This window comes from Zeugodacus cucurbitae, chromosome 4 (assembly GCF_028554725.1).
Source record: "Zeugodacus cucurbitae isolate PBARC_wt_2022May chromosome 4, idZeuCucr1.2, whole genome shotgun sequence".
NCBI lineage: Eukaryota > Metazoa > Arthropoda > Insecta > Diptera > Tephritidae > Zeugodacus > Zeugodacus cucurbitae.
This window is the reverse complement of record NC_071669.1, coordinates 52,139,116-52,164,361: the sequence shown is the minus strand read 5'-3', so window position 1 is coordinate 52,164,361 and position 25,246 is coordinate 52,139,116. Positions and strand designations below refer to the sequence as shown.

Genomic DNA, 25,246 nt, shown 5'->3' with positions numbered 1-25,246 from the left:
CATTAATGTGCAATTGTGTTGTAACCTGATTTTACACATTTTTTTTTTTTGTATTTGTAATTTAATTTTTACAAAAGTAAATTAACGCTTTTTAAAGCGAAAATGTGCTTTGCTGTAAAATTTGTTTTACTTTTTGTTATTGTATTTTAAAACACTAGTGCTGTTCTTGTAAAAACAGAAGATGAACGTATTTAATGCTAACAATTTAAGTATAATTAACATTAATTTATTTGTAACATTTTCCGCAGTTCGTTTAGACACCGTTGATGTAAGTCTAACCACACATTTGTTAAGAAAATTTGTGCGAAAAAGCGAAACCAAAATAAAATTAAGATAAAAATAAAATTTACAAATTTAAATGCAGATGAAAACAAAAGTATTTTTGACAAACACAAGTTGAAAACGAAATGAAAAAAAGCAAAATAATAACGTTTAGCATAATTAAGAAGGAAACAGAACAAACAAATAAAAACAAGAAATTTGCAAAAACCAATAATAAGAAAAACAAACAAGCGTCAGCTGAAAAAGTTGAAAAACCCTTAGCTTAAGAAATATTAGTAGTAGTAAATAGAAGTGAATGAGCAAGAAATGTAGCAACTAAGTATACAAATAAGTCAAAACTCGATTATAAGAATTAACGTAGCAGAAGAAGAGCAAGATAAGAATTAAAAAAACAAATGCAAAATGAAAAAAAACAAAAACAACATATGTTAATAAGCAGCGGTACCATTAGCATAGTTGGCAAATGAAAATAGAGCAAGTAAAATGGCGTACCGTTATAAACATACTTATATACAAACGTACGACCAATCAGCGAGGGTGAAAAAAACAAGTAGAAATTGAGAAATTGAAAAGTAAATGCGTGGAAACGAAGTAAAATAAGAAAATGTAGTAATGTAGAATGTAGAAAGTAGCAAAAAGGTAGTTAGAAGCAAGCATTGCAAACAAGCAACTGGCATTCTTTAATTGATGAAATCAAATTTAAATAACAATAATTTCAACGCCCACACGCCCACACGCCCACACGCGCATATTTGCATGCAGATGTATGTATGTAAGTGCGTTAAAGCAACAACATTTCATATCTACAATTTTCATCTACTATATACATAAAACTGCTTTTGGTGTGTGTGTATTTTTTTTCTTTCACAACTAGAAATTCTATATTCAGCAAAAGGAGCTCGCAACTTCCAAAAACCTATCCTTTGATCACATTATAACACAGCCAATAATGAATGGGTCTTCGAAATAGTACAGTTATTAAATTTGCCGCATAAATTATAGCGATTGAATGTAATGCTGGTAATGCACGAAATAGTAATGATCGAGTTCAGATTGTAACTAAAATGATTTAACATTTTTTTCCAATTTTTTTTTATTTTTCAATATTTTTATTATTAATTTATAATATTAATTTTTAATGTTAATTTCTATTTAATTATTAAGACTGTAATTTTTTTTAATTTTTTCAAAATTAATTTTTAATTTTTTTTTTCAATATTTTTATTATTATTAATTTATAATATTAATTTTTAATGTTAATTTTTTTTTTAATTATTAAAATTGTAATTTTTTCAAAAATTAAAAAAAAAGTTTAACATTTTTTTATTTTTTTTTTAATTTTTTTATTTTTCAATATTTTTATTATTTATTTATAATATTAATTTTTAATGTTAATTTTTTTTTTTAATTATTAAAATTGTAATTTTTTCAAAAATTAAAAAAAAAGTTTAACATTTTTTTATTTTTTTTTTTAATTTTTTTATTTTTCAATATTTTTATTATTTATTTATAATATTAATTTTTAATGTTAATTTCTATTTAATTATTAAAATTGTAATTTTTTATTTTTTTTTATTTATTGTGTTGAGAAAAGCACTGAGATCAGCTGTCTTCATTGATACAGTGAGTTCAAACCGGACTCATGTATAAATGTGTGAGTACTAGGTCGTAGATAATTTCGTATACCTGGGAACCAGCATCAACAACACGAACAATGTCAGCCTCGAAATCCAGCGCAGAATAACTCTTGCCAACAGGTGCTACTTTGGACTGAGTAGGCAATTGAACAGTAAAGTCCTCTCTCGACGAACCAAAATCAAGCTCTACAAGTCGCTTATCATTCCCGTCCTGCTTTACGGTGCAGAAGCTTGGACGATGTCAACATCAGATGAGACGACACTAGGAGTTTTCGAGAGGAAAATTTTGCGCAAGATTTATGGTCCTCAGAACATTGGCAACGGCGAATACCGCAGACGATGGAACGATGAGCTGTACGAGTTATACGACGACATTGACATAGTTCAGCGAATAAAAAGACAGCGGCTACGCTGGCTAGGTCATGTTGTCCGAATGGACGAAAACACTCCAGCCCTGAAAGTGTTCGATGCAGTACCCGCCGGAGGAAGCCGAGGAAGGGGAAGGCCTCCACTCCGTTGGAGGGACCAGGTGGAGAGCGACCTGGTTACACTTGGGATCTCCAACTGGCGCCGAACTGCGAAGGAGAGAGACAGGTGGCGCACTATCGTCGATTCGGCTATAACCGGCTAAACGGTTGCAACGCCAATCACATACATACTAGAAAACTTGCAAGGATCAAAAAGGATAATTTTCTCACCATTTTATTTTAATTATTTCGCTCGATACATTATTTATTTCGTGTGTGGTATACATACATAAATTCTGGAATTATTCTAACTAAAGAATCGCAGTTTTATCAGGCAAACGCCATTACAACATATAAATATCGAAAGCCTCTTGGGTTTCTATACTCCAAATTGTTTAACACAAATTTATAAAGCTTTAATTAGTTGCTAATTCTTAAAACTAAAAACGAAAGCCTAAATTCAATTGGCGAATAGAACCGAAATGCATTTTTGTGAGTGTGGCATATAATTTTTTTTTATTCATAATGAAAAGTATTTGTTGTTTTGCAGTAGCATTGAAATGGACAGTTGCGTTAACGGTAACTTCACACAAAAAAAAAGTTAACCAAAAATTTGTATGCAGCTAACCAACCAACAAAAAATCTGGTTATTACAATGCGAAGCGGCGGATTTCTGCATACAAACGCATAAATAAATTTACTTAAGTAAAATAAAAAAGAAAACAAAAACAAAAACATTGAATTTGTGAACATTTCAAGTTTGTTAAACAGATGAAAATGCATGCAAGGTAAATGATATGTGAAGAGTGACCGTAGTATATACATACATAAGTAGTACATAACAAAAAACAAATCTCTGTAAATGGATAACATAGACGTAAAAAGTAAAACAAAAAATGGAAAAGTGAAAAATAAAAACAGAAACAGAAACAAAAAACAAAAATGAAAAGCGTGTAAGCTGCGCGCACGCATTGTTGCTTGAGCATTTGATTTACCTTCTAATTTGCAAATAAAAGATTTATGCTAAAAATGCTTACAAACATTAAAACAAATCCAAATAAAAAGAACTCATAAACCTAAAAGTCGAAATTCTTTGTTCTTCTTCTTCTCTTCTGTAACTACTTTATCTACCACATATGTACATTTTCTACAATTACACATTAAGCTGAAGGAAAATTAACATCACGATTTTCATTATTTTTTGTATTTTTCGCTTTAATTTATTCATAATTTGTATGTATGTTTCATGAGCATAATTTATAAGTTTATATAACTTTAATTGTGTTTTGTTATTATTATTATTATTATTTTTATATTTCCTTTGATTTATTTGTAAGTAGATAATTTATTTTTAATTGAAATGTTTAACTGCTTGGCTGGAGTTTAGTTTAAGAATATATTAATTTTTAGACTAGCGCTAACTTATTTAAGCGTAAACTTTAAATTAATTTTTAAATTAATGTTAAATGAAAGCAAAGTAATGTAAGAGCGCTTTAATTTTACGATTTTGTTTTTAATTTTTAGCAATTAAATTAAATTAAAAAAAAAAAAACAAGAAACACAACAATCTGGATTTTTTACATTTTTTTTTTAATTTCTTCATCAAACGAAGCCGGAAATGCATTTTTTTTAATTATATTTTTAGAAATGTTGATTTTTGAAGAACAATTCTGAATATCGCCGAAACCAGAAGCTGAAGTCTTTCTTATATATTACCAAGTTCACCGTTTTAACAATATTTCTGCATAAAAAAAAAACAGTTATCTCACCTGGACCCGGAAAAAATTTAACTACAGAGTTTAACATAATATTTGATACGCAGTCAACACCTCTGTCAAAACTATTCTACTTCCGCTTCGGTGCTGGTAACTTGGTATTTTCTGGCCGACTTCAATTAAATTTTGTTTGAAAATTTGTAACTTTAACTTTCAGAGAACATTGTAAACTAGCCTCCACATAATTTTGAATCACCTGTTTTCGCCGGTTTCAAAAAATTATTTTTCAGATAGATTGAGCAAATCTCTATATGTTCTGAATTCCTCAACTTTTATTTGTGGAAATCACAGGTAGGTGGTTATTACTCGTATAATATATTTAATATATAAGGATTCAGGTGCACTGTTCGCGAAATTTGGAGTAGCCATTTTTGATAATTACAATATTTTGAGAATTTGAAAATACATGTTTCTAAATATTTTTAGAAAACACTCCAGCTCTGAAAGTGTTCGATGCAGTACCCGCCGGAGGAAGCCTGGGAAGGCGAAGGCCTCCACTCCGTTGGAGGGACCAAGTGGACCTGGTTACACTTGGGACCTCCAACTGGCGCCGAACTGCGAAGGAAAAAGAGAAGTGGCGCACTATCGTCGATTCGGCTATAACCGGCTAAACGGTATCAGCTCAGAGGGTCGGAGTGGTAGCTGCACAATACACTGGAACACTGGAATAAGCAAACTCTATTCTATTGAAAACATATATTCTAATTATGAAATTAACTTAAGGTTAGAACTAAGAGAATTACAAAATAAAATAACATTAAATTGGAACAAAAATGTTTTTATTTATTACGGGAGGGGGGTGGAATGTTATGTTCATAGGAATGAGAAACATGTTCTGGCGGTTAAGCAAAATAGGATTCAGGTAATTACGCATTGATGAGGTTTTTAAATCTTAAAAATGGTTTCTGAGTTGCCAAATCAGAACTGAAGTCTGACAAAACACTTAGACCCCGTAACAGCCAATAAAAAACATATAAGAATATATACTACTAACTCCAAATTACAAGATTAGTCTGTACCGGTAGCGGTGACAACCACGTCATTTGATTCAATTTTCTTTCCAGTGTGTTTGGAAACACAAAGAAACCATACTGGGTCAAATCTGCAGAATACGACGGCTGGAACAGCAAGCAATTCGTATCCTAGTTCGTGGTGATAGCAAAAATATTATTCGGTGCAATATTATTTTTTGCAATACGGTGTCGAATCGATTTAATAATTCGACATAGTATAGCTCTATGACCATTTTGCCTTTCTGCGGGTAGTATACATAGATCGTTTCTTGTAAACTCTCGAAAATGTTGGAATTCTTTTATATGGCCGACAAGAGAGTCTTGTCTTCATTGAGCGATAGAGATTCCCATTCACAGTAACGTGCCCGTCTTGAACATCACGGAAGAAGTATGGCCCAATGATGCCGCCGGCCAATAAACCGCACCAAAGCGTAATTTGTTCGCGAAGCAATAGTAAATTTTAATAACTTCGTCTCGTTGGATCGTATATATTTCCATAATAAAATGACAGACCTTACTGAAGAAAAATGTCAAAACAGCGTGAAAAAATATGGTTTCATTTGCTATCCCTATCAGTCTACTTTTGTAGCGCCGCTATTAAAAACCCATTTATAAGAATATCCATCCGATTTGATCACATATGTATAAGTAAGTTTATAGACAGTCCAACGACTCGAGGTATCCGTTAGAAGATTTTAAATTCTCCTAAATAAGTTACAAGTCCACGTCCACGTCCACGTCTTGAAATATTCGATTTTGTATTTTTCTAAATTTTTCAAAAAATCAAGACTCATAACATACGAGGATAATTCGTCCAAGTGGACGAAATAACTTCACAGAAAAAATAGCAAAACTCAGCTGTGGTCTAACTGCTTAAATGTAAACAAGAAATCATATTCACACCTTAACTATGTGATTAGGCATATTTTACATACACATGTGTATATGTATGTATGCTATTGTCCTGATTCTACACTCTCTACATCCTTTAGATACAAAACCCATGTGTATTGAGATATTTGCATATATACATACATATGTATGTATGTGTGAATAAGTAAAAGCTAACAATGACGTCTGTTTAAAGCTTGTTTGCGCGTCGGCTACCACAATGAAAGCATTTCCGAATACTTTTACTAAATTTTCTGTACTCCTGTTCGTTTGGCTTGTTTGACGGTTTTACGAGTGTCAAAATTTGACAGTTAATGACAGTCTTTACTGTTATTGTCATCGTAAAAATGGTGGTGTTTATATATTTGATATATAAATATGTAGATACATATATACAGTTAATGTTTCAAATACAACAATAAACTAATATATATATACGTACTGTGGGGTGGTTAGTATCAAGCTTATTAGTAAGTACAGTTGAACTTCCATAACTCGAACTTCTATAACCCGAAGTTCTTCATAACTCGAACTCTTGAATTGGCAATAGAAGTCAATTTTCTTACAAATTACCTTTCGTAACTCGGATGTCTCTCTAACTCGAAGTTTTTTTTGTGAATTATGGTGATTCGAGTTAGGGAAATTCAACTGTTATTAGATGTTTTAATGTTAACCTTTACCAATATATTAACGGTATTATTTTATGACTCAGCAACACCTTCAGTTTAAATTAGAAACAAACTTGAAATGGAGCATTCATTTTCGGAAACATTTTAGGGTGCTTTTTTAAAACTTGTATGAAAAAATTCTTCGAGTGTCCTTTAGGATTCTACATGCTTTACTTATTGAGGTTTATTCTGAATGAACTTAATTTCGAAAAGTAGTAAGATGACTGTACAAAGGTTTGAAGAATAACGCTGAAACCATCGAAGCGAACTTCGAGTAATGGAAGTTCAACTATATTATTTATTTTATTTTATTTATGAAAAATAATAATTAATTAATTAATAATTCCCTAACTTTTAAATTAAGCATTATTTATAAACGTCATGATCAAAAAACATTTTTACTTCAATTTTTTATTATTCATGCAACCGTTTCGATTCAAAAAAATCTATTATAACTTAGCCTATTGGTACTGGATAAAGAATAACTTCTTCGTCTATATGGACTAAATTACACACAACAAAATCTTAATATTAAACTTGATTCAATTTCACCATTTGCTGTTAAAAGTCAATTAGTTCACGTCGTTTTTGTGTTTGTTTTATTATTTAATTGGCTTTAATATAAAATAACGCCGTAAATATACTTAATTTTACGCCGCATTTTTTATGTATATCTATGTAGTAATTTTCATTTGATCCAATTTAAATAACATAAAATTTACATAATATACAATCAAAAAGTGTTAAGTAAGAAAACAATGGAAAAACTCTTTATTGGCGCAACAAGAAAAGCAGATGTGCTTAATGTAAATGGGCACCACATCCTCGGCTCTTGCTTTTCTTGACAAACCCATTTCTTAACAAATACTTTTGCTAGAGTCTAAACATTATGTTTTTATTTGCGGTTTTCATTTCCCACCAAAGCCACCCATTAGATTTCCTAAGCCACCAAGACCACCAGCAGCACCTTGCTGTAACTGTCTCATCATATTCTGTAGGCCTCCAACTCCACCCATTTGTTGTAGCATACGCGGGTCAATCATTTTTGCCATTTGTTGATTCAATTTTGCCATTTGACTGGGGTTAACGTTCTTTGTCATGTCTCCTTGTTTGAAAAGTCCCTTTACACCACCCATTTTTTTCACCACAGCAGCAAATTTCGTATAGTGGGAAATTAGATCGCGTACTTCTTTTTCGAGCACACCAGCACCCTGAGCCACACGTACATAACGCGTGGGCTGTTTCGTAAACAATTTTACACCATCACGATTATCCAGTTCACCATCAGACATACTATCCATCATGGTCATCATACGTTTTATTCTTGCCATTGACTCCTGTTCGCCACCTTTAGTCATAAAGTCTTGTGAAAATCCCGGAATCATTCCCATTATTTGAGAGAATGGACCCATCTTCATAATATTTTGAAATTGTTCGTACATGTCACGTATGGTAAATTGGCCGTGCTTTATTTTTTCGAGTAACTCATCGTTGCCATCCAGATTCAGTTCATTCACCTTAAGATAAAACAAATGTGTATAACTTAATTCAGACAATATATTTATACATGCTTACCTTATCAATCAGACCTTCGATATCACCCATACCAAGAAGTTTACTTATAAAAGGTTTCGTTTTAAACGGCTCTAAATCGTCGATATGTTCTCCGGTACCGATGTAAATAATTGGTGAGTTGGTTGATGCAACAGCAGACAGTGCACCACCACCTTTGGCGTGACCGTCAAGCTTAGTAATGATAACTGAACCAATATTCACTTTTTCCTTGAACGCTTTAGCTTGGACCTCACAAGCCTGACCAATGGTAGCGTCCATTACGAATATTATATTGTCAGGAGAAATAACTCTAGATACAGCCAACATCTCTTCGAACAAAGATTCTTCTTGTTTATGTCGACCGGATGTATCCACTATAATTATTTCGAATCCTTCACGTTTGAACATATCAACACCCTCTTGTGCAATCATAACAGGATCTATTTCAGTGTAACTACCATAAAATGGTATACGTGCCTTTGTTGCGTTTTGTTTAATCTGATCATATGCACCCGCTCGGAAGGTATCAGCGCATACAAGGCAAGATTTCCAATTTCGTTTTTGGTAGTGATAAGCTAGCTTGGTACATGTTGTAGTTTTACCGGAACCCTGTAAACCGACGAACATAATAACATTGGGTCGACCCTTAACAGGTTGATATGGTTTCACTCCAGGATCTACTAATTTTATCAATTCCTTAAAAACAGCAGACTGTATCATACGGCGCTTGTTTAGGCCGCCAGCCATTTCGTCGAAATCAATGACAGCCCTTACATTCTCTCGCAATTGCTTTACCAAACGAATATTCACATCAGCTTCAAGCAAGGCTGCGCATATTTCTTTCAGCATAGAATTCAGAGCTTCCTCATTAATTACTGTTGCTTTACTCAACGACTGGATCGCCGAGGTAATCTTTCGACCTAAATCTGCCAAAACCATTTCTCTGCCGTTCTAGCACGTGCGCCGTTGCAATTTTTTACTTTTACAATTGTTTATAAATATTTATTTATTTTAAAATACAATACAGACTATGAGTTTATTAAAACTTTTACTTTTTGACACGTCGATGTGCATGTCAACTGTCAAGTCTCGTTATAGCATGTCACACATGTGGACACTGTTTGGAATGCAATTCTACAATTTGATTTCACCTAACCACTTCCAGATGTCGCACTAAAAATTATTGAAATTGCGCCAAACTTCAAATGAATACTCTCGTTAATATTATTTAAAAAAAACATCGTTTTTTTATCAACAGAAACACTCAATAACACACTAAATATAATTTTCAAGAATTTAAATATATTTTTGTATTGACATTGTATTATTGTTAGGTGTTAGCGTAGCATTAGAAAGTTGACAAACGGTATAAGGGGTTGCCAGACAAATGTACATTCATTTACTAAACTTGATTTTATCCCAAATATTCTTAGTTATTAAAAATTGTGTATATTTTTTAAGATGAATTTTCTCAACATATATTTTACAGTTATAGAAAATATACCTAAAGTTTTCTATACCAAATAATTACTGGAATCACTAATTCTAATAAACATTTTTTCTAATTTTTTAACCAACCTGGCAGTCCTGGCAATCTTCTTCTTACACAGTCGCTATTGTTATCGGCGACGCTTTATTTTAATTTTTTTCCTAGTATACAACAATTTTTATATTTATATCGATTCTTTATTTAGCCGCATTTTTAACCAGTCTGGCGCTAATATACATATATTAAAAATGTCAGGTACAATTCTAGAGAATCTTAGCGGACGTAAATTGGCAATTCTAGTTACTATATTGCTATTAAGCCAAGTCGCCTGCTTTCTCTTGGGTGGTCTACTGGCGCCACTACCAGCCGGTCATCAGGTAATTCTTGGTATGGTCTGTAAAGATACACCGCAGCGTCAGAATGACACAACATTTTGGCTACATTTGCGTGGTGAAGGAAAATGTGCCTCCGTTTCACAAGAAGATATTGAACGACACGACACTAAAATGGCAAATGAGATAGTATATATCTTCCAAATGCCATTGCCGCGTGGTGAAGAATTTGACTATTCCCGATGGCAACAAAATTTGATTGGAGTGTTACAGGTAGATATTGCATACGATTCTGACATGTCACTGGTAGAGCCTCCTAAAGATCTTCAATTAACTATCGACACTCGTTTAGCTTATAGGTTTGTATAAACCATATAAATATTATATATGACGTATTACATACAATTTATTGTAGGAACAAGGGCGATCGCAAAAATGATTGGAAACTTTATGCACATTCGCTTGAAAAACGTTACCTTGATTGCAGTTTAAAGACAGCGAGTCAAGAGGAATCTCTATTTTCTTGTGATATGGTACCACTTTTTGAATTGGGAGATCTACATCACGATTTCTATTTGCTTAACTTACGGTTTCCTATTGACACCGATATGAAAATGAATCTTAATTTGGGGCATATGCACGATCTAACACTCACAGTTATTCATCAGAATGGTGGTTTCACAAAAGTATGGTTGTCCCTAAAAACTATACTCTTCCCCTTCGTGGTGGCCATAATGATTTGGTTTTGGCGACGAGTACATATCTTACAACGTTCACCAGCTTTATTGGAATATATGCTTATATATCTCGGTGCTGCTTTGACATTCCTAAATTTTCCACTGGAATATCTATCTTTATTTATTGAAATGCCGTATATGCTGCTATTAAGTGATATTCGACAAGGAGTATTTTATGCGATGTTACTTTCGTTCTGGCTTGTTTTTGCTGGAGAGCATATGCTAATTCAGGAATCTCCGTATAAATCAACAATACGCTCTCGCTATTGGAAACATTTGTCAGCTGTTGTTGTTGGATGTTTATCATTGTTTATATTTGATATATGTGAGCGTGGTGTGCAGATGCGAAATCCATTTTACTCAATTTGGACTACACCTATTGGTGCTAAAGTGGCGATGAGTTTTATTATTTTAGCTGGAATATCCGCTGGCATTTACTTCCTTTTCCTATGCTACATGGTTTGGAAAGTTTTTAAAAATATCGGAGCAAAGCGCACATCATTGCCATCTATGTCTAATGCACGCCGATTACACTATGAAGGTAAGTATTGTTATATAAATTGTGATAAGAGAGTATTACATTCGCCAATATGCATATTAAAAAGTTGTAGGAGAAAAACACGTATTTATCCATTGTAAAAGGCTAGGCAAGACTTATGTAAACTGCAGGTAAACTAATATTTTATTTTTATATTTTCAGGTCTTATATATCGGTTCAAATTTCTGATGCTTGCTACACTACTATGTGCTGGATTAACTGTTGCAGGATTTATTATGGGACAAGTTGCTGAAGGCCAATGGAAGTGGGATGAAGATATGGAAATACAATTAACATCTGCATTTTTGACTGGTGTCTATGGTATGTGGAACATCTACATATTCGCGCTACTTATTCTGTATGCCCCAAGTCACAAACAATGGCCAGCTAATAGCTCTGATGAAACTACACAATCAAATGAAAATATTGTTGCTGCAGCTGCAAATGAAGAAATCGAGTTCAGCCATTTACCTTCTGATTCTAACCCCAGTGAGATATCATCACTTACATCATTTACCAGGAAAGTAGCATTTGATTAAATAGTTAATCTGTGAGTAGAGTGCAACTTGCAGTATCGTTAAAAATAGACTGAAATTGGCAAAATATTGGCAATGCAAATTGATATAAGTTTGTATATACCACAATTGTACTTAAATATTATGAACATTAAGCGAATTTTAATCTATCATAACCCATTATTTAACATAAGTCTTATCTTAAAAATGTAAAAGCGAAAGTGAATACATATTTTTTTAATAACTTGCCATAAAGAAAATTTAAACTAACAAGAAAATATATATTATGTAAACTTTTCTTCTTATTAGTGCTAGACGTACAAATGTACATTGTTATAAGAAAAAAATTTCAACAGTATTATGTTTTATTACTTTTAGTAGACTACATGAAAAACTAATATACTTTCGTTTAGATTTTATTATTAGTGTAGTGTGTGCATGTAACTAACCTTTTTTAAATTTATATACATATATATTGTGAATAAAAATAAATGTCGAGCATTAGCAAAAAATAAGAAACAGTTTACTTATTTTCCATGGAGTTAGAAGTGGACGTTACGCTGGTTATGAAATATTCGTTGAAGAAACTGTTGGTATATTTACATGGACCACATTTTAAATTTATATTTATACATGATTTTTCATGTTTTTTTAATTCAACAATTAATTATTGATGAAAATTATGATCGTAATTTTTAAACTTTTACGATCTTAAATCGAAACACTTCAAACGAATCAGGCTGGCAACACTAAAATTTGACAGCAGTAGTCGAGTGTTATTAAAAATAGGCGAAGAAGAGAAAAAAACACAAAATACACAAAACAAAAAATTTTCCAATGTGTGAAAAAATATTGTTTATTTAAGAAAACGTGTGAAATATTAAAAAAATATACAACAAAATATTAAGAACAAGATAAATTTAATATTTAGCTGTTATTAAATATATAGTTTAAAGCTCGTAAAAGCAATATTTATATTACAGAGCGCAAAGCTCAAATTACACACACATAAGCAATGGCCGCGAATGATTCCGGCGTAGAGACGAGCAATGATAGCAACGATGGAGTCAGTAATGTTAGTGTTAATATTGGAGTCGGATTATCAGTAGGTATTGGAAGTGGCATAACAAAAATCATAGATATTACACCTCCACCGGCCATAATGCCGCCCACTCCAACGTCCTCACCCAACACACATGAGTGGCCAAATTTCAGTCCGAATGCATTCCAACTGAATCGTGGCGAACATTTTGCGCTACCACATTTGCCGCCATTACCCCTCAATTCTGATTATTTACTCCATCCGAGTAACCTGCCGTCAGGAAGTCACCTGTCTCAGTTTAAGATGCGCCTCCGCACGCGTAGCAAGCAACGTTTACGTTCAAACTATAATAATATTTTGGCTGAGTCAAATGGTCGCAAGTTACGCACCGCCGCCACCACCTGCAATATCGAGTTGTTGACACGCGTATTAGAATCTGGAGCGGATCCTAATGCGGCTGATGAATATAAACGTAGCCCACTGCATTTGGCCGCATGTCGGGGTTACATACAAATCGTCCAACAGTTACTGAAATTCGGCGCCAATCCTAATGTTGTGGATTCTCTTGGCAATACTCCACTCCACCTTGCGGTAATTTCAGCCAGCTCTAATAACTTTAATGTGGTGGTACGCGTACTTTTACAGGGTGGAGCAAGTGTGCATATGTATGATCGCGGTGGTAAAACACCTCTTGAACTGGCTGAGGCCAAATTACGATTATTGCGCACACGCTACGACCGTCCCACTCCCGAGTCAGCGAAAATTTTAGAAGATATGTGTATGCTGACAACGCTTATTTTACGCTATATGGTAAAACAACAACGCGAGCTAGAGGATCTATCTGCGCTTGAACAACGTCTGCAGAATTTGAGTACCAGTGACGATCAGGACCAGGTTGTTTCTCAAACAGCGGATGAATTACTAGCTAGTGTCGAACGTCTATCAATCAATAAATAAATACAGTTCAACAAGTGATGATGGCTCAATAAAAACGGCAAATCCCATTATTTAAGTTTGTAATGCATTTAATATTCAAAAAATGCGACAAGCAAATGAGTACAATAAGTTATTTATCAAGAAAATTAAGCAATTCGATATGAACACGTTTTGGATTGTCTGTTCTGTGTGATTTAATAATACTTTGTACAAGTCAATACGACTAGGGGCTATAAAGGCCCTTTAAGAGGTTTTTTTCACGTGATTTTTTGCATACATATATATTTCATACATTTCATACGTACATACATAGATATGTATGTCTATATGTGTTTACGCCCTATTAGTATTTTGGATTTTACTATGTTTAAAGTCAACGCAACGCAGTCCAACTTTCAACTTTTCAGTCCTGGTTTTAAACATCACTGGATATAGTTGCGGAGACTTTATTTTTTATGATATATGTTATATATTTTTTTTATTCCAGATTAACTAAACAGTTTATTACATACAATAAGTCAATATTTTTCAAATATTTTACGAATAATGACTTTAGTTTTAATTGTTGATAAAAGCCAATACAAAAAAATAAATAACATACAAAGAAAAAATACAGTATGGAACAAATCACGTTACAATGGTATTCGAAATTTTTAAGTTTAAAATTAAGCTAAATTTATCATATATATACATAAATCTAGATATGTATGTATATACATACAAATAATAATGTAAATGAAAAATATAGGAGACATAATTACAAAATATCCATCATATATATATATATATATATATAGAAATCAATCAGAACAGGATTCAAAAAATACATAATATGCATTAAATATATATGTTTATATATGCAAAATGTGAACTAAAAACCTACGTATAGTAGAGAAACTACCACACCGAAACGATAAATAACTTTGCTGATAAAATAACTAAACTGTATGTAATTTCAATTTAATGAGTGTGAAAATAAAGGCATTTGCCATTCAAGCAAAAACATTAAAATTCGTCTTTTATTGAATAATTTTATTGTTCAACTTTAACACTGCGACAAGTACTGAATTTGCCTAAATATTACAGATACACTAAATAACTACTAAAATAAATACATTTGCAAACGTTTTATTGGCTAGTTAACTAGCTTTTATTTATCGAGAGTATAAGCCACCTCTAAAATAACTAATGATATTTTACAAAACTTGGTATCTCTACATAACATATGTTTTTAAATGAAATGTCAAAGGATTTTCATACTTTTAGTATTTTAATTATATGTACATAATTTTAAAACGGTAAACAAAAGCAAATCAATTCTACGTTTTTAATATAGCATTATTATATTATTTTACTGCCAAACACTCGTTCAGATGGACTACTAATGTCATTAATGTGCATGCATGCAAAATTTTTATACAAATGTACATATGTTAATTATAAACAAGTACCCAATAGTCGTAGCACACGTATTTCGAAAATTCACGAACGGATATAACGATCGTTTATTTGCAGTAAAATTTTTGAGTTCCTCCAAACAATAAAGTAGTAAAGTATAAAGTGATTCATTCGTCTTTGTACAGTATAATATATGTATATGAACATTATGTTTTTATAATATTAAAATAGTTTACACGCTGTGAAATTGAGTCTCATAAAAATGTACATATAAAAATTTACCTAAATACTATATATCGGGGTATTTTAATTTGCTTTCATTTTAGAAAATCTGTACACAACAATTTAGCCCAGAAACCTTTGATGACAAAAAGTTTTCATTCAAATTTCAATTTATCAAAATTTCTAAAAAATAATGTCATATTCCCCTTTCCAAACAACAGAAACTGGCAATTGGACGGTGAGTATAATAAATAAAATCAAAATCAAAGGTAAACTTTAATCATAATGGATTATTTAGGATTTACCTCTGCATTGTGTGCTTTATGAATGGTTAACAAAAAATATGAATTTGCCTAATGACTACGGCACGATCATTGCCTACATTGGATTATTCCTCATAACATGGTATACAATAATATGGGCAGTTCGCTTAGTAATGGCGGTTATTTGGCCATTATTTATTATAGCTTCTGCAATTGTAAGTCTCTAATATTAGATGTTCATTTAACATGTATTGAATTTCGGTTTTTGTTTTTTCGTTGCAGGTTGTATTTCGAATATTGCAGTTCTATGACCCGGAAGAAATTACTACAATCATGATGAAATCGTTCAGTATTATTGCAGATACATTGGTGAGTATTATTGTATTTTAATTGATTTGTTCATCAAAACAGTTACATTATTTTATATTTAAGGTAATGATTTTAGCCAAACTTCTTGAATTTGCCTTCGATATTTTCGATTAAACGGAATCACACTTCAAAGCGTTAGACATAAAATGAAGCGAAAAATCCCACAATATAGAAAGATCAAAGTTGCTGTGAAAGAAAATTATTAAAAATAATGAATAATAAAAAAGTCAGAGAAACTATAAAAATTGTAAATCAAACGAAAAAATTGGAAATTTTGAACAAACATAATTTTTGGTTTTACAAAAGTCAAAATGGCCGTAGCTGTTCGTTTAGTTGAGGTTCTGACCTTAATTACACTACTAGGAATGCTGACGGGCTTATCTATTGTGATCGTGATTCTGCAACGCCTAATCGTGGTTACTTTATATCTGCTCGGTGTATGTTTTTGTTTATCTGTATCAATTTATAAACTCTATTACAATTACAACTAATATTATTAATTAACTTTTGTGTTTTCAGCCCATAACAGCAACAGTGGGCGGAATACTATACGCTTCAGAAAAAATACTTGTCGGAGCATTAATGAGTATATTGAACTTAACCACGGCACTTAGTACCTCAACATAAACATACAACAGATAAAATTATTGGTTGTGTTAAAGGGGACTCTTATTAATTATGTGCTTTAAAGATATACAAAAAAAACGTAAAATTTTAGTAATGTCATGCATAACTTACGTTTATTATATTTATTTTTCGTATTTTTATTAGTGTTAAAATTTTCATGTTTTCAAATATATAGTAATAATAATATAATATTTATGTTATGTTCTTTTATTATTTCAATCAAGTGGATATTTATTTTTACCAAAATGTTAATAAGCTTGAATAGGTCAAAAAATATCGCTTGATTTACGGATTCAAAGTGTTTCGATCTGCATAACCTACAAGTAACGAAACCTAACACATACACAGATTACAATAAAATAACCTTATGTGTAGGAAAGAGATAAACATTAGTCATTAGTAAGATTTCGCGGTTTTAAGAATCACAATAAATCTTTAACAGGAATTTCTGGAACCGCTTACCAGTAATTAACCAGTTATTTAATCAATAGCACACTTGAAGTGTCGAAATCTTGTTATTTATGATTATAATAAAAAATTGGCAGCCCTATTTTACAAATTTCCACTCTGTTGCTTCCATATTCATACCATAATCAATTACAGCTGTTTGTGTCCAATTAGAAAAGATGTTAATTTGGAGAAATATATTTTCTTACGTGGTATTTATTTTTGTCAGATTGTTGTATATTTCAATCATATCCGCATCACCTATTGAATGTCCAGGAAAAGATGTTAATGAAATACGTCAACGAGCTCAACAATATGAGTTATCATTTCTATTTTATCATGTACCGTGGAGCGATGATAGTCGAATAGCCCGTAAGGTATACGATCAAATTGCGAATTATTACTGGGAAGACATATATTTTGCTACCATCGATTGTTATCATCTTGCATGCAATTGCAGCAAAACCCACTCCTCGCTTGGCTCAGGAACACCTAACAAGTGGCCAACTCTAATAGTCCAATATGGTCAGCGAGTTAATGTCCAATATAATGGAGATTGGAGTTCAACAGCTCTTCATATCTTTATTGACAACCTATTTATGCCTGTGGAAAGATTACATTCGAGAAAAGAGTTAAAAGAAATGAGGATGGGCAGAGATGCAGTGGTATTAGGGCTTTTCACCGATCCTTCACAAACAGAATTTCGAAAGTTTGTAAGTGCAGGCGTCAAATGGCTTGAATCGGATCCAGAGGCAACTTTTCGTTTTGCAGCTACATTTGGAAAATCGGTGAATATTATTCTAGACAAAGTGAATAATACTAACCAAACACAATCACAAATCTTACTTATCACTTCTAAAGATATAATACGCTTTCCCAACGATTGGAATGTTAGCAATATCGTTTCGTGGTTAAAATCCAAGTTTGTGCAATCAGTAAATACTTTGTACGGGTATAACTCTCCAAAAAATCTAGCAACACAGTTACAATTATCACCAGTATTGGTTGTACTTGCAAACGATTATTTCTATGAATATATGTATAACTTAACCAATCCTGAAATGACCATAAATGACCCATGTTCTAAGAACTCTTTGCATGGCTATATGTTTGTTTTAAGAGAACTCGGATATGTGATGAATGCAATGAACAATATTAAATTATACAACCCAAACACCTGTTATGTGAAGGAATATGTTAGCCTTTGGAATTTACATAATTACTATGGTTTAAACACCTACCTTAAGCGTCGGATGTGTCATTTGAGTGATAGCTGTGACAATAAAGATGTAGTGGATTTAAGTATTAAGAAGATTACCAAGTGTATACGAGGCAACCAATTTAATTCGCAAAGATGGAAAATCAGTGCTGCAAAATATATAAAAAAATTTGTGGATACAAATTGGATTGATTTCAAGTCGCACCAAAACCAATCATTATCTGTTGTTATTTTAGACGAATCAAAACATATTGATTTTTTACAAATCATGGGAATTAAAGAGGCAAATATAAAGAGCTTCGTAACCATGATAATAGCAGACCGCTTAAAAGAAAATATTTTTTTGTCGCAAGATATATTTTCATACGACACGTTGCAAGACTTTGTTCGGAGTTACTATAATAACAGCCTTATATCGTACAAAAGAAGTAGTTACTTTAAACCTAATCCGGAAGCGCCCCTAAGTAAAGTTTTCATAGAAAACGTAAATAGTGAAATCTTTATGAAAAGAATAGAGCAGTCAAATTTGACCACTATTTTACTGCTTTATTCACCGCAATGTTCGTTCTCAGCTCTTGCATCGCAAGCACTTATACAACTATCTGCTCTTCTAGATGATTCGTCAGGTATTCAAATAATACGCATAAATACACTATCGGATGAATTACAGTGGGAGTTTAAAATTGATAAAACGCCCACATTGATTGTGTTCCCGCGTGGACGTTCAGCTGATTCTCGAGCATTTCCTATGAATTTAAAGTTGGATGTGCGGAATATATTAAGCTTTGCATTAGCTCAAATGGAACCATTGGATCAATTAAAAGCTTTACTCAGCTGTTGTAAACGCCAAAAGTTACATTCACTTCGAATGCGAAAGTGTTTGCAATACATAAAAACAATAGTTGACGTGAAAGGACGGAAGATTGATGAAAATGCAATTTACGCAGATCAAATTGTTGAATGGAGCGATGTAAACTTGCAATTAAAAACTATATTCCCTCTATATTAAAAATAAGTATTTTTATTTGATCTCAGATCTGTAGAACTACTAAGCTATTAGCATAAAAATTTATTAGTGGATTATATAGCGTTATCGGGTATGCAGATATGAATGTAAATTTGTTTGACTTTGTATTAAATAAAACTTCTTTTTGAAGTATTTATTGAAAAAAAATTCGAATTTATACCAAACTACTGCAACACTATTAATCATTTAATATAACTGTGAATGAAAACTCATTCAAAGCGATTTTAGTGAACATTTAAAGCAAATTGTCAACTTATGCAAACAATAAATTTCGACTGACTATTGACTGACTGTAATGAAAATACTGTGTGCACACTTTCAGCCAAACTTAAAAAAACACCACTATGATTTCTGAAAATCAAAATATTTTAATGAATTTATCCGTACTTCCGGTGGTGGTCGCATCGATATCTGATACATTGTACGTACACACATGCATATTTCTGTACATGGTACAACGCAGTAAAAGCAATATCGTCGATAATTGACAGTGAGAGCGCTTGGTAAACAATACAGCTGTGAAATTTGAAGTCTGTTTTTATTTTTGTTGATTTTCTTGTAAACAAAATAATTTCAAGTGTTAATAGTTTGTTTTAGCAAACCAAATTATTTCAATGACATGTCCGCCCTACATAAAGGCACTTCCGACAAACTACATGTAATTGACAGGAAAACCTTCGAAAATATAAAGCAAAACCAAAACACTGAAAACGATGATCCTTTCCGTAAAATAAAAAATGCCAAGTTTCGGAAAAAAAGTGCTGTAAAAAGCGGTGACCGTGCAACATTTAATCTGTTCCAATATCTTACTAAAACTTCTAAAGAGAAGAAAAAGGAAATACAGTTTAAGTACCGCACTGTCTACAAAAGTGGAAATCGTTCGCATAAAATTTGGAAGCCACGAGGAAAGACTAGAGAAGGCGGCAAAAGAAAAAAGTATACCAAATTAAAAAAAGCTATCTTGAGCTACAGACGACAAAAAAGCCAAAATCAACCTAAAAACGATTTAAACGCCGAATTATTACAGGAAACTGTGCATCTAATTAAATCTCTTTCCATTGATTCACAAGAAAAGGAAAAAGAAACACAGAAAGTGGCTGTTAGTAATGAACTTGAGCCTACTCATGAATTAGTTAAAAGCATCCACTCAAGGCGATTCAGAAGGTAAAATTAACTAGTCTAGTCGAATTTTTCTGCAAATTATAAAAATAATTCTAAATGAATTATCAATTTACATGGACAATTATGAGTGCTAATAACTTATTTCTTATATTTGCAGTTATTGCGATAATTGTACTACGCCTCTTTTGATAGAACTTACTGAGCAACTTATCCGCGAACTTGATCGCTTTCAAAAACGTGCCGTAGCTCAAAATGCAATAAAAGCTCATGCTCATCGACGTTTCGTTGTAGGATTTCGTGAGGCTAATAATTTTTTACTTGTAAAAAAGGTCAAATTAATAATTATTGCGCCAGACTGTGAAAAATGTGATGGCGAAGGTGGAAAATTTTCGATATTACCTGCAATTAGTTTAAATAAATTAAAATGTTTCTTTCGATTATAGATGGACTGGATGAGAAGATTTCTAACATTAAAAAGCAGTGTCAACAGCAAAGTGTACCATATATTTTCTCACTAAGACGTCGTCAATTAGCATACGCGTTGTTTAAAAAAGCGCCGGTTGGCTGTGTGGCGGTGCTTGATTTCGATGGGGCACGTGAAATATTTTTGAAATTGTTGCAAGCATTAGAAATAGCCAGAAAATCTTACGAAGATCTTACTAATAAAGTTAAATGAATAATACCATGCTTGGTTTTCAGATTTGTAGTAACTGATTTCAGTTAATTATAAGCCACTTTGTAATTTTTACCTCTCATTAACATACGAATAATAACTTTCGGCATTTGCAGCCTTAACATAAAATTAATAAAAATAATACTAGTAAAATCAGGTAATTTAATTTAATTTAATTTTTATTGTTTACACCTAAAAAGTTGCCCCTATGTTAAAAAGTTATTTTCTTGCTAAATCCCCAATTCAGAACAACTACAAAATCTAACGAATTTATTTATGAAACAATGAGAATATCGAAAAAACAACCATAATTATTTGGTTTGAAATATAATATTAATGCTGAATTTTGGGTATAAGTTATTTATGAAAAGATGTATAACATATAAAATATTGTTTGACATTCCTCGAAGGTATTTTTGGTTAATTCCGTTTACGACGTTCCTCACGTTTACGTTCCTCCTGTAAAAATTTAAAATTACAATTAATAATATGTATTCAAAACTATATTTCTTCTTATTAAAATATTAAATTCTGTTTGAATACCGTAGGGTGCTGCGTTTAAATTTTTAATCAATTTTATATCACTGGATTTGCATATTTCGTTTAGCTAGAAAACTTCAGTAATTAGCGCGGCTGTCGGTACTTTATGAGAGCAAATGATGCTTAAGCTGAAATATGTTTATTTTTAATAATTAGAAAACGTATTTCACATAACCGATATTTTGTTCACGCGAGTCTTTATAACATTATAAAGGGATCTGCTTCTACTGTTAAAGAAAATATATAATTGCTCACTCCCGAACAGCGAAGAAAATCAACAAGTTAAAAATATAAAACATGTAAGTGCCAAACCCTATATAAGCAACAAATTTTAAGTAACAACAAACACCCACAGTCTACAAACACATTAAATATTTGTATAAGGGACATTTTACCTTTTGCGTTAAGATAATTAGTAAACGTCTAAACATGCTTAAAACATCAAAGAACAAATCCAAAGCATGTTGAACAACATCTCGGTTTCCAGCCCGACATTTTTCCACTATATTTTGTGTATCGAAGACTACAAAGGCAGCCATTACAAATACACCGACATAAAGTTGCGCCTGAAATTGAAACCAATCACCAAGAAATTATTAATATACAAGATAATAATCCTTATAACCATATTACTTACCAATTGAACAAAATATGATTGGAAAAACATATTGAAGAGGCTTAATATTGCCATAGTATTGATTACACTGACGAGCAGTCCACCCAAGAATAAGTACTTTCCGCGTTCCGCTAGTAAAGCACCCAATGATAGTGAAACGAAGGTTACCACAGTGCCCGTAAGCGCAGTTATTATTATCGATGGATTGATACTTATTATATATAGCATCAAGGGTCCCAAAGTCTGTCCCGAGCAAAAACCGAACGCCATCAACATGCTAAAACGTGTGTAGTAATTTTTTCCATCATCCCTATAAAAATGTAGACCCAACACAAGTCCCAAGGAGGCCAATGCTGCTATCAAACCAAGATTTATGAAACCCCATAATTGTAACATTGCTCCTACGGCAGTACTAGCCGTTGCGGCGCCAAGTACCATGTATACTTTGGCCAAATGTGTACGCACATACGGTTCACTGTAAGAAAATAAGGTTTCATTATATTAAGGTGGGTTGTGAGCTAAATAAACAGGTGTCTAAAACTCTGTACACTTATTTATTATGCATATCCATATATATGTATGTATGTACAAGAAAATGACGTGGTCCAATGCAGTTATTACAAACAATTCATATTTAAGTGCATGCATCGGTTTACAACTCATATAAACACACATAAGGCATAAATCATCAAATCCATTTTTAAATATGTGAAAAACACGTCCATTTATATAAAAATTTAATTCTTCATTTATAAGTATATGTACATATGTATATATAAATTTGTAAGTATACTTGTACTTCGACCTATGCAAAAGAAACGGACATACAGTTTTGGCAACATGTTTTGCAGATACTCACTATTTATCACCCAATCCATTGATAAAACCCTGGACTCTGTCCTGAAAGTTCGCATATGTTGCAGTTGAAGACGCCATTTCAAGGCAAAGTGGCGTAACGTATTGCAAAATTTCTATTAAGGATTCGTGGGGTTTACCTCCGTGGAATTCTTGTTGTTATTATTACTACAAATTTATTATTTTTTTAGGTATTGACACCTTTCAATTAGTTCGATGACAAAAACACTATTTGTATCTTGTTTTAATAAATTTTCAATTTCAAAGTAATCACAAGTTTTCTCTGTTAAATTACGACTCGTTGCTTCTAGACGTTTTCGCTTTTCTTGTCAATAAATTTCTAATCATCTCCGAAACTCTTTATTTGCTTTTTATTGAAATCGCTTTGTACGTATTCCACTACAGATTGGTGATGCCACCGTTTTTCCTATTAATTTTATTAAGACCGCAAAAATATTTGTGAGTAATGTGAACAGTGTTGGGCAGCAGTTATACAGTTATCTCGAAGAATTCAGTTATCAATATACAAACAATTGGAGAAAATTCAAATTCGGTTTCTTCAGCAGTAGTAAAATATAACATTTCTTGAATACAGCTAAATATCTTGTTGAATTCATGTGTAATGCTCACCAAACTGATGTGTTTTCAACTATTTTCTTTAAATTGGTATTTATAAATATATACATATAACTTATTGAGAATAGAAAAAACTCTAAATTTACATGCAAAATAAAATTAAATTAAAATACGCTTGGGTTAATGCTGATGCTTTTACTTACTCTTATTATTGTTCGATTTCTTCCGTTTCTAGTACCATAATGCGTTCTACCTTATGTATATAATATACGCATTATTATTGTGGGATTTAATTTATTTTAGTATTAGAAAAAAATACAAAATTTTATAAAAAACTATACATTGGATATGTTGTTGCTTTAGAATACACAAAACTGTATTTAGAAGAGTTTACATTTTTTTTATTTCAAATGCAACCGAAAATTTTGTCGATTGAAATAATTTTACTATTGGTCTGAAAATATTTATTTAAACAATTTTGGTAGTTACTTCGGAATGTGGCTATCAATTATTCCAAGAATTTTAATGTCAAGTTTTCTGCCACTTTACAGAAGGTGAGCCAGCAATTAGTTTAAAATTAATACATAAAATAGTGTATTTAAGAACCACCCTATTTAGTCATATATTACATATTTGAATATGATTTATATTAGAAGACAAGACAAAACGGGTTTTCTCTAAGGAACTAATATTAATGAACATTTCATCAATATATTCTTCAATTAACTATTTGTAAATATGGTGGTACTTTACTTATCTAACTCCTACGCTGTTACTAAATATTCTAAGCTCCATAAATTTTTACAAAATAATAAAAACTCTTAAGTTGCAATTAAGTGCATGAAACCTACATATGAAACGTTAAAAATGTATATGTATGTCATTACGACTAAACTTTCATTAGCATTATCATAGTTTTCATATACGTTTTCACACTATACATAACGTATGCAATTTGCATCAACTATTTTTCATTGTATTTTCCTCTCCAACAAGAAATCGGTTTACACTTACCATCGATTGCTCCGCTTTCCATATCACAAAAATTCATCTTTACATTCCTTTTTCGTTTTAATACATTAAAAATAAAATAGTTTGCAATCTATTAACAATAAACCTGACTAATTATTAACTTACTGACTTAATTGTTGGCTTTAGAGCACGGAGCGTGTTTTCTTGTTAGAGAGTGCACATATATACCACAAAGTTGTCTTTGTTTATAACAATAGTTGATGGTTTATATAATTAAATTCACTATTTAATACATTTGTTCAAATACAGAAAAACTGTGAACATTTTTTTTTAAATAACGCTTTAAATGTAAAATGGCAATGCAAATTTGTTTAACAGTTCAGTTTGGATTAAAGTCCATTAGTGTGCTCATATATGAGCAAAATAGGAATAGAAAAAATAACT

The 25,246-nt window shown here is 31.9% G+C and overlaps 8 protein-coding genes and 1 long non-coding RNA gene across 14 annotated transcripts; 7 read left to right on the top strand and 2 right to left on the bottom strand.

Annotated features, from left to right (window-relative positions):
* The first annotated feature begins 1,477 nt into the window (after nucleotides 1-1,477).
* LOC128921305 (uncharacterized) lies at nucleotides 1,478-7,459 on the top strand. Its single transcript, XR_008470754.1, has 2 exons — nucleotides 1,478-4,452; nucleotides 4,588-7,459. It is a non-coding gene; the product is annotated as an uncharacterized LOC128921305 (long non-coding RNA).
* LOC105210376 (signal recognition particle subunit SRP54) lies at nucleotides 7,310-9,394 on the bottom strand. Its single transcript, XM_011181275.3, has 2 exons — nucleotides 8,309-9,394; nucleotides 7,310-8,250 (listed from the first exon to the last, which is right to left on the bottom strand). Exons 1-2 carry the CDS (start codon nucleotides 9,224-9,226, stop codon nucleotides 7,642-7,644), a joined length of 1,527 nt encoding a protein of 508 aa, XP_011179577.1. The 5' UTR covers nucleotides 9,227-9,394; the 3' UTR covers nucleotides 7,310-7,641.
* A 483-nt stretch (nucleotides 9,395-9,877) lies between these two features.
* LOC105210375 (protein wntless) lies at nucleotides 9,878-12,345 on the top strand. The gene is made up of 3 exons (XM_011181274.3): nucleotides 9,878-10,467; nucleotides 10,524-11,386; nucleotides 11,546-12,345. Exons 1-3 carry the CDS (start codon nucleotides 10,025-10,027, stop codon nucleotides 11,920-11,922), a joined length of 1,683 nt encoding a protein of 560 aa, XP_011179576.1. The 5' UTR covers nucleotides 9,878-10,024; the 3' UTR covers nucleotides 11,923-12,345.
* Nucleotides 12,346-12,668: 323 nt separating this feature from the next.
* LOC105210373 (ankyrin repeat domain-containing protein 54) lies at nucleotides 12,669-14,887 on the top strand. The gene has a single exon (XM_011181273.3). The coding sequence runs from the start codon at nucleotides 12,914-12,916 to the stop codon at nucleotides 13,895-13,897; it is 984 nt and encodes a 327-aa protein (XP_011179575.1). The 5' UTR covers nucleotides 12,669-12,913; the 3' UTR covers nucleotides 13,898-14,887.
* Nucleotides 14,888-15,108: 221 nt separating this feature from the next.
* Nucleotides 15,109-16,425, top strand: LOC105210378 (uncharacterized). Of its 4 annotated transcripts, none has more exons than XM_054228430.1 (5): nucleotides 15,109-15,174; nucleotides 15,601-15,734; nucleotides 15,795-15,974; nucleotides 16,042-16,128; nucleotides 16,192-16,425. In XM_054228430.1, the coding sequence occupies exons 2-5, from the start codon at nucleotides 15,690-15,692 to the stop codon at nucleotides 16,240-16,242; spliced, it is 363 nt and encodes a 120-aa protein (XP_054084405.1). In that variant the 5' UTR covers nucleotides 15,109-15,174; nucleotides 15,601-15,689; the 3' UTR covers nucleotides 16,243-16,425. The 4 variants fall into 4 exon arrangements, with proteins under 4 accessions (XP_054084405.1, XP_011179587.1, XP_011179586.1 ...); XM_011181285.3 differs by lacking the exon at nucleotides 15,109-15,174 and adding an exon at nucleotides 15,226-15,538; XM_011181284.3 differs by lacking the exon at nucleotides 15,109-15,174 and adding an exon at nucleotides 15,233-15,421.
* On the top strand, nucleotides 16,420-16,974 carry LOC114803740 (uncharacterized). The gene is made up of 2 exons (XM_029039143.2): nucleotides 16,420-16,565; nucleotides 16,648-16,974. The coding sequence occupies exons 1-2, from the start codon at nucleotides 16,440-16,442 to the stop codon at nucleotides 16,753-16,755; spliced, it is 234 nt and encodes a 77-aa protein (XP_028894976.1). The 5' UTR covers nucleotides 16,420-16,439; the 3' UTR covers nucleotides 16,756-16,974.
* A 188-nt stretch (nucleotides 16,975-17,162) lies between these two features.
* On the top strand, nucleotides 17,163-19,574 carry LOC105210380 (uncharacterized). The gene has a single exon (XM_029039140.2). The coding sequence runs from the start codon at nucleotides 17,382-17,384 to the stop codon at nucleotides 19,428-19,430; it is 2,049 nt and encodes a 682-aa protein (XP_028894973.2). The 5' UTR covers nucleotides 17,163-17,381; the 3' UTR covers nucleotides 19,431-19,574.
* Nucleotides 19,575-19,840: 266 nt separating this feature from the next.
* Nucleotides 19,841-21,255, top strand: LOC105210382 (selenocysteine insertion sequence-binding protein 2). 2 transcript variants are annotated; one of them, XM_054228429.1, is made up of 4 exons: nucleotides 19,847-19,978; nucleotides 20,036-20,612; nucleotides 20,728-20,948; nucleotides 21,014-21,255. In XM_054228429.1, exons 2-4 carry the CDS (start codon nucleotides 20,068-20,070, stop codon nucleotides 21,244-21,246), a joined length of 999 nt encoding a protein of 332 aa, XP_054084404.1. In that variant the 5' UTR covers nucleotides 19,847-19,978; nucleotides 20,036-20,067; the 3' UTR covers nucleotides 21,247-21,255. The 2 variants fall into 2 exon arrangements, with proteins under 2 accessions (XP_054084402.1, XP_054084404.1); XM_054228427.1 differs by having other exon boundaries at nucleotides 19,841-20,612.
* A 230-nt stretch (nucleotides 21,256-21,485) lies between these two features.
* LOC105210381 (bax inhibitor 1) lies at nucleotides 21,486-23,579 on the bottom strand. Of its 2 annotated transcripts, XR_003752169.2 has the most exons (5): nucleotides 23,259-23,579; nucleotides 22,421-22,874; nucleotides 22,179-22,349; nucleotides 21,787-21,911; nucleotides 21,486-21,702 (listed from the first exon to the last, which is right to left on the bottom strand). XR_003752169.2 is itself a non-coding variant. In XM_011181288.3 (4 exons), exons 1-4 carry the CDS (start codon nucleotides 23,333-23,335, stop codon nucleotides 21,664-21,666), a joined length of 741 nt encoding a protein of 246 aa, XP_011179590.2. In that variant the 5' UTR covers nucleotides 23,336-23,577; the 3' UTR covers nucleotides 21,535-21,663. The 2 variants fall into 2 exon arrangements, 1 of the variants encoding a protein (XP_011179590.2); XM_011181288.3 differs by lacking the exon at nucleotides 21,787-21,911 and having other exon boundaries at nucleotides 21,535-21,702; nucleotides 23,259-23,577.
* Between the last annotated feature and the right edge of the window lie 1,667 nt (nucleotides 23,580-25,246).